The following is a 12,073-nucleotide window of genomic DNA, read 5'->3' as shown; positions in this document are numbered from 1 at the left end:
AATATTTTATTTAAAATAAGAAGAAGAAGAAGAAACACCCGCATACCCCACTTAAACATGTCTCTTAAACATCTTATATTTACTTGATAAATAAATATTTCAAAATACACACAATTTTTTTTTTTTACTTCCCTCTACTTTCGAACATTCAACATTCGCACACCTTTTCAGGAACCAATTATGTGCGAAAGTCGAGGTCCTCCTGTAGATACATTCTTGTTTATCAGATAATAGCTACACGGAATATTATTAACTGCATTTCGGCAACACTTATATAATACTACCGTAAAACCCCCTAACTTCGCCCGGTTTTTTAACAGAAATTCGTTTTGCCACCAAAATATCCACCAATATGAAGTCTTATAGATCTTATGAAATGCACAATGATAGTGTTTAATTTTATTTATATTGAAGTAATACCCTTTTCATACTAAATAATACAATAAATTACTATTTTTTATATAGACGAAGTTACGGCACGATTCCTTAACTTCGCCTAATGTGTTTTAGTAGGTACAATAAAAAAATATTGTCTATGGATACTCACGAAATCTATTAAAAAATAGCCTTAAGCAAATTCAGGTCTTATGGTAGAGACAATTTGACATATTTTAAAGAAATATCTACGTTGGCGAAGATAGGAATCACTTCAATGACTGTTTCATACAACCTACCAATTTACGCTAGGGCTGCCAAAACCCAAAGCATTATAGTATCATTTTTATGTGTTGATTTACATAGTAAATTTTTAATAAAGGAAATATGAGAAAAATTGTTAACTGGTGATTCAAAGTGATGAATAGTTTTTAGTCTAAAAACAATAAAAATAAAAAAAACACATTTATTTCAAGAAAATCGATTTTTTGTGACAACCCTAAAGCCAGGGGAAGTGTAGGAACAAGTAGTTCAAAAAACATAGCCTGACATTGCATACTCAAATAATTGATGTTTTATTATAAATATCGGAAATCGCACGTTACATTTGGCAAGCAGACTATATCACTATATTATATTAAAAATATGAAGAACCTACCTCTACAAGATTCGTAGAAATCAGCAAAAGTTCAGAGGTATTCCGAAAAAATCTCTTCAAACCGGACTCGAAAAAACGGTACTAACACAAACACGGCGAAAATAATGGCGGTTTGAAAATTGTGTGGTGACAGGACGAATATTATCTTTAAAATCGCCTCAGTGACTTAAAGTGGTGCAATAGTAAAAACATGAGTTTTTAGTGTTTAATTGATTTAGGTGAAGTTAGGGACACTTGGCGAAGTTAGGGGGTTGTACGGTACAACAGAACAGAGTGTTGTCAAGTTGTCTCTAGCACATTGCATACGATTGTTAATACGCAAACATGGAAGTCAAGCGAGAATGTGATGGAGACCATTCTGGTACTGAAGACAAGTTTGATGTCACAACTAGCCATCAAAACAGCCCTGACACGCGCACATATATAAAGCAGGAGAACACATACGATTTCAGTTGTGATTTTGAGGTTAGTTTTTATTTATTAAGTCCTTTCCTGCGATTTTTTATAATTATTTTAGCAGAATACCTACGATAAGTTTATATTTTTTACAAATTGTTTAAGAACATACGAGGTTGTCAAACATTCTTTCAAAAACCTTTTGACATAAATTTAGACAGCTACCTACCTCAATTATATAAGTAAGCATTGTTATAAAATAGGTACGCGAGCTCAAAATTGTTTTTTTTATATGATTACAAAAATGCATAACGTTTCTTTCAGTATCCAGCAACGCGTCTCAATGAAATTAAACCCGAGATTGAACTCCAGCTGGTTGACGTTAAATGCGAGTTCGTTGCAGACGCAAAACACCCATTCCATGATGAAGATCCAACACCTGGATGTTCGCATTCGGATAACGGACCAGTACAGCAGGTAATTGTATAGTATGCGATATTTTCTTCCATTGGCTATGTATTCTATCACAGCTTTGTGACTAAATTTCTAAAGGTACATTTTATCCTCATCTCGGTTATACACGCTTTGTATAACTATTTCACTAACCTATTTATCTGGTATAGTGTGAGTGGGTGCATTGACCTACAGTATTTGAATGTGATGTCTGTCACTGATGATGACCGATCGACCTATTCTGTCAGAAAGTACTTCTGTCATAACATTGTTTGTAGCAGAATAATGCTGCGATGATATTATGCTCACGCCACATGCTGGCATGGTGACAAAGTAAGCCTGTGGTTTTATCATTCCGCAGAATATTTTGAATGATCTAATTTCAATGAACTTTAACAGTTTATACGTGTGCGTGCTTTAAAATTACTTGCGATATTGCATCCATACATGATATTGTGAACAGTGCCAGCGCCATCTAACGATAGAAAGCCTGAGCATATCTTTATTTACAAACATTCCTGTTATTCGTCAGTTATCAAAGTCAAACTAATTGTTCATCAACCAGTACCACAGTCGCTTTTAATCGATCGATCACTCCGTGCAACGCCAACTCAAGTACAAGCCCAAGCAATCAGAAACTTTCCGACAACGAGTGGCCTTACCTCTCCTGCGCCTCCCACTGCTTACCAATCATTATTCTATAGCAGTGATGACCTATGGCACGCGAATGTTTTAATAATAATTCAATTTAATAAAAATAATTTTAATTTATAATTTTTTTTTTTTTTGACCATGTCCGATCCTGATAGGATCATATGGGCCTCCACAGAGTGGAGGTTTGTATTGATAGAATTTATAATAGGTACTTAATAAAAAAAATACATAAAACTGATAAAAATAAATATAACTACTTAATGACGACATAGCTATGCGTATTTCCTACACTTTTTAATATTATTTTTACCAGTGGTATTTGCCAATCGTGCGCAAACGACGCAACTCGTGCATAAATGACAGATCAAGAAAAGAAAGAATTTATGTTTAATGTAAATATATAATTGAACATATCGCTCCTTATGCTTTATGCATGACTAAAGTGACCATACGTCCCGTTTTGAACGCGACTGTCCCTTTTTTAGGTAGCCTGTCCCTTTGTCCCCAAGCACAGATTCGGGACGTCGAAATGTCCCGTTTTCAAAAAGAGAGCAACACACGGTAACAATTTAAAAAAAAGTGCAAAAATCTACTGGCTTGATTTCTCATCTGCATACAGTGTGTATCGGTGCATATGGCTATAGCGCGGGGGCGGCGAGTCATGCGCATGTGCATGCGCAAAACATCATACACACACATTGACATTGATACACGTTGACAGCTCCCGCATCTTTCTTGACGATTGATTTTCCGATTCCGAAGACGATTCCGCGTTTATACATTACTAAATGGGACCGTTCAGACGGAAGACACCGGTTTTGCACTTTTTTAAGCCACCTGCGTTGCTGAAATTCCGCATTTACACATAACTAAATGGGAGCGTTCAGACAGACGACCCTCGTGTTTACGTGAATCGCACACTTTTCTTTTGCCCGCCACAATGTCAAGCCGCTGGAACTCATTATTATTTTCCGCAGCGAGGTTTTTATTATCCATTGCTTTTTCATTCAACGTTCGACGATCGACGACGAATAATAATCTATACAAAGGCCGATTTGATGCGAGATGTATGCTATTATTTGTTTGTAAAATTGAATTTATCATTGACTCGTAATTAATATGTATGTTTTTTAGCTAAATATGAATTTCATCAAAATAAAATGCATCAATGACAACATTATTTTATACTGATCAATATTATGAAAAAAAAAAAAAAAATTTAACATTCGGTTATCGTACATTTTGCATTTTTGTTTATTGTTAAATCGTATGTAATATTATTCTGTTTTTAATAAAAAGACTATAATTTAAAGATGGTGTTAATAAGTTATTAAATTCAATGAAACCCTGCGAAAACCATAGCTAATAGTCAAAAAATACTCGTCTATCTAAAAATATCTAAAATTATGCGATTTATTTATAGTTACATAACTTTGAATATTTTATAGATAGAATAATATTTTTTTATCTTTTATAGTTTGGTTTAGATATGGCTTTATGAATTAAAAAAAACAACCAACAATATGTGTAAGTAATGATATTTATTCTTAATCCAACGAAAACAAATAAGTATCAATGAAAAGGTGTGCACAATTTTGTAGTATCACCTAAAATATACAAAAATTATTATGGTTTGGTTTAGGCAGGGTTAAATTGATTTTAAAAAAAGTAACCAATAGTATCTATAAATTGTTTAATAAAAACAAATTCGTATGACCAAAAAAGTTAAATGTGCACTATTTATGGCGGATCTTAACAGCCCACCTTCACCCTTCGCTCCTGTAATACCTAAATACATGATTGAATGGAACGGGCGTGTGTTTTTTCAAAAATGAACGTTAGCCTGCATTTTATCTACTTAAGGTCTTATAACTAATTTAATCACGGTAAGTGGTATAGTGTGGCATTTCGTAATAGTAGCTATAAAATATTCTAAATCTAAAGAAATTAACGTTTAGTATATTTTAGTTAGTTATATTATCACTTTAGGTATATATTAGTTAATATTCGTCTGTATCTATATTAGTTGGTATTCGTAATATGTATCACATATGATACACATGGCATGACGCGTCGCGGGTCCCTCTCTTAGGCTGCCCTTTTAACTTGGGCTGCAGTTTAGCGTCAGATTGGTGGGGTGGGGTGGGGATTCCTGTAAGCACCCGAACTTTGGTGACAGGTGTGGGTTTCAAGCACCTCGTTACGATCCGACAGGTTTCGTTAAGCGCAGTGTCCACATGTCTCGTGTGCGCAGACTGGTGCCATACCGTACGGGCGTACTCGGCCACCAATTTGCAATGTACAAGGGCTGAGACCCAGAGTGTATGTGGTTGAGCTCTCCACGTACTGCTACTTAGTTTTCTCAGGATGCTGTTCCTTGCCTCTGTCTTATTTTTGATATTAATGCAGTGTTGCTTATAGGACAGCGTCCAGTCTAAGGTGATTTCCAGGTATTTTGGACTGTATGTGGGTTCATTAATTATGTGTCATTTGTCATATCGCCTTTCTCATCTAGAAGAGGATCCGCCAAACAGACCCTCACTCCAATTCTGTTAAAGAACTTTATCATTCTGCCAATCTCTTCCGTCCCACCTACCTCCAGGGCACTTGCATTTTCAAAGATATCCGCAATCTGCAGCTGTATTGTGTGTTGTATTTTGGATACTGTACTGCTATATGTACTATGTCCTCCAAAATATCACATTCATTGCAGAGCTGCGGATCGCTTTTTCCCATGAGGAAATCAAATCGTTTACCGTTGGTGAGTCCTGTTCTTAGCCTCAGTATCAGTTTTAGCTCATTTCTCTTCAAAGGATACTCTACAAACCAGGACAACAAACGTGGGAATAGTAGAATGGACTCACTCCGTTTCCCATTTTCTAAGGATGTCATGTGGTCAAAATCTATCCATTGACAATTTCAAACTAAAAGTTTAAGGTGGTCGAATTCTAAGTCTGCTTTAAGGTGACACTGTATTTATGTTTGTCTGGAATAGGCTTAATGATTCAATGTTTTACAACGATATTTCATCAATTACATTATTTATTTTGTAAATATATTAATGACAGTGCATACTTATTATTTTGTTTATGGGTTGACATCAAACCTGACGTGGAAATAATATGTGAAGTTGATCCTCTTCTCAGAGAGACTGTCAATGTAAGCTGTCATGGCTTCGTCGAATCTGGGGAACGCCCAAATCCGTCTTTGGTGAGTATTAATTTTTTAGATCTAGGTACCTACCTGATTTTATGAACTTCTTCGACCATGTTCGTTCCTATTAAGTTCATATGGGCCTCTACAGAGTAGAGGTTTGTATTAACATACTTTTGTTTTTACGAAAAATCAATGTCAGCCTCTTGCTCAACCTATTAGGTCAATACACTGACTCATACACAAAATTGAAAAACAATATGTGTACTTGCCAGACCCAGAATTTAGACCTGGGACCCACGACGCTGTAGGCCGACGCTTAAGCCGCGTGGCCATCTTGATACAATTGTTCGATTACTAGACACGCGTACACCGCTTCGTATTGTTGCGAATTATTGACGCATAACATGTTTAATATTTGACGCACGCTTATAATTAATTGGAAGATATACAGAAATAGTTTGAAATTATATCAGGCAAGTCACTAATAATGTAAAGGTGCTTATATACGTAACTATGTATTAACTATTTTTTGATTCAACGAATAATTCACAAGATTTATGGTTTGAACAATAGATTAAGAATAGAAAAAATCTTCTTTGACACCCAGTAGGAATAGTACCTGCATCTCGGAATTCGCGCCCACGCTCATTGAACACTACTATAGGCATCTTATCTAATTGCGACGAATTCTTAACTATTAGTTTTTACAATATTCTCTGAATAGCTTTCTAAATTGAGTTATTATCGGCAGTTAGATTTCGTATTTTACATCAAAATAAGTATTAATTACATTAATATTACAAACCGCCGTCACGGATCACTCCAAGATGTTGTAACATGAAATTGCTAATAATTTTATTAACTATTTTTGCCAATCTGCGCAGATCCATTTGGCACCGTGTCTTTTGTGAATAACGGTGACGTATTCGACACGTTGCAGGTAGAGTGAGAGCTGGCTTAATGCGGCAAAGACTATGTTTTGTTCTTCTTCTTGATCGTACACTCATGGCTTAGGATCGACATTTTTGTGTTTATGAATTTTTTCAGTTTCGGAGAGCGCTTATAAGCAGGTATTAAAAAGGCCAAAAGTAAAATTTTGTCGTAATACACAGTGCGCCATACCCAAGAGACATTTTTCAAAAATGATTTTCTCTATTGGCTTTATTTTCTTATGAGTGTTTTGAAAATTATGTCTGTTTAACATGATAAGGTAAATAAATACATATCGCAGTCTGAGATCTATAGCGTCGTAACTGCAAAATAACCCAAAAATGAACACATATTTTTTTTTTCACACGAAAAAAACGCACTCGATTGGATTCAAACCACCGATTGTTCGGTTATCAGCCGAACGGTGCCTTTACGCCACAGTATGATACTGCAAAAAAGACGATTATACAGTGTAATATTATAGTTTAGAATTGTTCCGTTGCCTAGGCAGCAAATCTATTATTGTCGGCCATTTGCAATTCCTTACCTAAAATAACTATTAAACGTCAGAGTTATAGTTGGTACTTTAAAAATAAAAAAGACGATAAATAATTATATAATTTAGAGAAATAAACCAACGGCGCTTCAATAGGCGGCCCGATTTCTTACGTGTCTAATTAAAAAAATAATTAAGAGCTAGTCGAAGAATCTTGTTTTGTTTTTGTTTTGTTACGCCAAAGAAGTATAACTTCTAACATGCGTACATAAGTACACACATTTTTTTTAAAATTGTCCGAATTTTAAATAAATTAAATATCAAACCTACTGATGATAAAGTTATTTTTATTGTTCTCTTTTATTTTTCTGTTTTCTATTTTTTTTATTTCTTTAATAAAAGATTTTTTATATAAAACACTGATTTTAATAAAATTAATTTTATATGAAAAAGATGCATTTTGTTATTTTTCTATTAAAACTATGATGCCGCATCTGCAAGTTTGTTCGGCAATTCCCAAACTATATGGCCGCAATTGCAAAAATCCTCATTATAATTTAAAATATATAAATATATATATTTAAGAACTACAGTAGGATAAAGTACACAAAGTTATTCTAACATGGTACAATTTTCAGCAGTCTATTGCAATTAATTAAATTGTAGTTAATTATTTTACATTCAAACTCAAATTACTCAAGATAATGTAATTTGCAGTTACGACCCCATAGAGCTCAATGTGCAATATGTTTACAAAAAGGAAGATTAAAGTACGCAATGTGCTGCAGTTAGCTGGAATGTCTTTCGGTGAGTATACATTCACTTCCCAAATGCAGTCGTATATTGGTGGCCACTGAAAGCAGAGGATACAGCTGTGGCAGGTCTTATCCAGAAATGGATTGACTCTGGCTAATCATAATGGTGATGTTGTTATTTTCAGGAGTGGGAAGACAGCCTTATCAATATAAGGTCGGAAAATGATAATGAGGGTGTCATCATCAAACAAGAATTTGTTGACGATGCAATTCGCCAAATCAAAAATAAGTATCCTCAACCCGGCACCTCCGATCGACAATACAGCCCAGTAGACCAGGTACGTTCATTTACAGGTTCACTAATAACACAACTTTCAAACATTTTTTTCTTATATTCGAAACATCGATATCTATATGGCATTAAAATGTATATGGTCACCGCAGTTGTTTGCACACCGAATTTGGATGTCAGTTATTCGAGGACTGCTGGTTGTATATCGCGAACATTATTGGCTTCCGTTGGGTATATCAGGATAAACCAGTGACTCCACGAAGTTTTACAGGACGTAATCCAGATAAATCAAATCGCACGACCTTGGAGGAGGCTAATAATTGTCAGGTCCATTTTTTGAAATCAACTAAAGTAATCGTTTATTATCGGTTAGGTGAAAAAAATAAATGACAATCGTGTCGTACTAACCTCACCAGGCGGCGGAGGAAGCGAAGTTCTGATTTTGATCGATTTATAATGCTTGGGGCCACTGTTGCGAGAGAATTCCTCATCTGATCGCAGCAACTCTGGTGTCATTTTCTGTGTAAAGAACCAAGCTAAGTAATACAGTAACAAACAATTTAATTGGTACCAACAAAAATGCCTGTACCAAATAAGAAACAAAAACTTGGTGGAGCTAGTAGTAGTAATTCTGACAGACGGTGAAAATGAAAAACCGTTCAGTTATGGACTATATGAAATCAATAAAAGAAGCGTGTTCAAAATGCTCCCACGACCTTTTTGTAAAATTAGAAAATAAGCAAAAATAATATATTGAAAGAATGAAAGATATGCATTCGTCTATAAACACGGTGAAAGATAAAATCTCTCATTGTAATATTATTTTTTTTTTAATAGAATTCTTAAAAACTACTTTTTTATTTTTTCCCAATAAAAAACTGCTTGGTACGTCAGACAGTTGATTGGAAAATTTTGGCTCACGTGCCTACGTAAAAAGGTTTAATAACACCGTGTCTAGGTATAATAATTCTAACTGGATCTTTTACTTATGGTAAATCTCATAATTTATTAATACTTAAAAATGTTTTTTTAGATTATCGCTAGAAGCACTGTACTGGCCAATGTTGCGAGCCTCATACCGTCATGGGACGTGACTGAAGCAAAAGCGTCTAGCGAAGATCTTCACATTGAGGAACAAGACATAAAGAAAGAACTAGGAGAATATGTTGAAAAGCTCAAAAATGTCGCCTGTCGCAATAGTAAATGTGATATTTTTCAATCGATTAAAATGGTAAACACAGAATTATTAGTGGCTGTTATAACACTGGAAACAAAATCGTTTCATAAACGAAATTTTGTGTGCAGTATCTGTTTTGATTTTTTTTCATCGTTCGACCTAATGTTGCTTCACAAAGCAATACACAAAACCACAATTGAGAAAACGACCGATTTCGTTGCAAGGCTGGTTAAATGTGACGAAGGACATTTTTCAAGACTTCGTCCAGGTCACGTCGTGAAATCACTCAAAATGACTCATTTTGGTGATAAACCATTTAATTGTGATGAGTGCAATTATTCATGCACGACGTCTGGTGGCATAAAAACACATAAAATGACTCATTTTGGTGAAAAGCCTTTGAAATGTGATAAGTGCAATTACTCATGCAGACAATCAGGTGACATCAAAAGACACAAAATGACCCATTCTGGTGAAAAACCATTTGAATGTGACAATTGCAATTACTCATGCATAAGGTCTAGTCACATGAAACGGCATAAAAGAACCCATTCCATTGAAAAACCTTATAAATGTGATAAGTGCAATTACTCATGCAGACAATTAGGTGACATGAAAAGACACAAAATGAGTCATTCCGGTGAAAAACCATTTAAATATTACACATGCAATTACTTATGCACGACGTCTGGTAGCATGAAAAACCACAAAATAGCTGATTCTGGTGAAAAACAATTCAAATGTGATAACTGTAATTACTCATGCAGATATTCAAGTGGCATGAAAAAACACAAACTGACTCATTCTGGTGAAAAGCCATTTAAATGTGATAAATGCAATTATTCATGCAGACATCCAAGTCACATGAAAACACACAAAATGAGTCATTCTGGTGAAAAGCCATTTAAGTGTGATAAATGCAATTATTCATGCAGACAGTCTAGTGGCATGAAAACACACAAAATGACTCATTCTGGTGAAAAGCCATTTAACTGTGATAAATGCAATTACTCATGCACGACATCTGGTAGCATGAAAAGACACAAAAAAACTCATACTGGTGAATAGGTATAATGTAATAAATGTATTAACTCATGAATAACGTTTACTAGCATGAAAATACATGATAGTACAAGCCATTTCGTGTAAATTCTTATACGCATGCAAATTGTCTGTAAAAGACACTGGCTGTGGTTTTAAGTGAGTTGGAAATTGTGAAGGAATGTTTCTAATGCTGGGAGGGGAGGGTATGTCTAGGATGCCAGGCACTGTCCTTTTATGCTATTGAGGCTGGCTCCATGGTCTGGTTGTGAATCCTAGTTGTCTCGTTCGCTATTGTTCATTAGATCATCCGGTGCGTGGCACTTGACAGTTTAGCTTAGGTTAATGTTTAAATGCGCACGGTTGAATAACTGACCGTTATTTTTCGCGCCTGGTTGACTGGTTGACATGGTGACCGTTCTGGTAGCATATTTTATAACGACTTATTTATTTGTAAGAATTCCCGCATATTTTGGAAATAATTTTAATATAATATATTATTATACCAGTAAAGGCGTTAGCTACCCGTTCACTAATTATCTAGGATAGAGTATCTGTAGTAAAGACTTTGAAATAATGGTCATTCGAGAAGACACCGAACGTGCGTACGTCATTTTTATCATCAACCGATAACGTAAACAATTAAATTTTTTGTTGCCCATTCTATAGCGATATAATATTATGTAACCGTATGTAATATTATTTTAAACCATACAATAATAATTATTATCTCTGTGCTTAATCCATTTTTTGAATACTTCGAACCCACTTGCTCTGAGAAATCTCATTTGTTGTATTTTGGATTTTTGTAAGTGGACGTTAGGTCTTAGCGACATAAATTGAAGTGTATCGAACTCCACTACCGTAAGCTAGTTTTTTTTATTTAAACCATATCCGATCCTTATTGGAACACATGGGCCTCCAACAGATTTTGTTTTTACAAGAAACAAATGTCATCTACTCTCTCAACCTATTAAGTCCATACTCTGACCCTACACAAATTGATATACAATATGTGTACATGCCAGACCCAGGATTTGAACCTGGGGCCCACGACGCTATAAGCCGACGCTTAAGACGTGCGGTCGTCGTGGGATTAGCTAGTTCATAGCTTTGTTGAAGGGATCTGACAATATTAGCGAGTGGTGCAAGACTAGTCAATGAGCTCCCCAAACACGTAGATATTTTCGAAGACGTGATAAGTTTTTTGTTTTAAAAATTTTATTTCTCTAGAGTCTAGAAAAATTGTACTTAGGGTCTGAAGTAAGTATGTTTTTATTTTTATTATTTTATATAGGTAGGTACCTATTCTCTTCTTCTCTCTTGTAAGGGTACCTAATATTTGTTATATTAAAAATCTCATGTTGTGTACGTCTTTAATTTAGATTAGTTATGTCACAATGTCTTGTTTTCTTCAAAAATTAAATAAGCATAAAATTATATAATTAATTAAAAGTTCCTACCTACGTACCTATTTATAATGATTTACAGTTAAGAATTTTAACAATGTCTCACATTTATAAAAATAAATCTCCTGTATAAGAAATACTAGTTCAATAGTTTGTTTAATTACTGCACTCATTAAAATTATCACATCGTCCCCTTATTAACATAAAAATGTACAACAAAAAGTCGATTTTTTTGAGGAGTGGCAAAACAAACTTTTTTTTTGTTTTAACAAGTGTTTTTA

General features: G+C 34.6%; 1 protein-coding gene across 1 annotated transcript in view; it reads left to right on the top strand.

Annotated features, from left to right (window-relative positions):
• The first annotated feature begins 1,328 nt into the window (after window positions 1-1,328).
• LOC147077495 (uncharacterized) overlaps window positions 1,329-12,073 on the top strand; it is a 394,824-nt gene continuing 384,079 nt past the window's right edge. Inside the window, exons 1-3 of the mRNA XM_085941105.1 lie at window positions 1,329-1,498; window positions 1,754-1,906; window positions 8,059-8,211. Of these exons, the coding sequence (XP_085797231.1) occupies window positions 1,358-1,498; window positions 1,754-1,906; window positions 8,059-8,211 (447 nt within the window). The 5' untranslated portion in view covers window positions 1,329-1,357. The remainder of the gene's footprint in view (window positions 1,499-1,753; window positions 1,907-8,058; window positions 8,212-12,073) is intronic.

This window comes from Rhyacophila brunnea, unplaced genomic scaffold (genome assembly GCF_057557595.1).
Source record: "Rhyacophila brunnea isolate RB1 unplaced genomic scaffold, BYU_Rbru_1.0 scaffold_13, whole genome shotgun sequence".
NCBI classification, from domain to species: Eukaryota; Metazoa; Arthropoda; class Insecta; order Trichoptera; family Rhyacophilidae; genus Rhyacophila; species Rhyacophila brunnea.
Note: the sequence above shows the minus strand (reverse complement) of the source record. Positions and strands in the feature narration are given on the sequence as shown.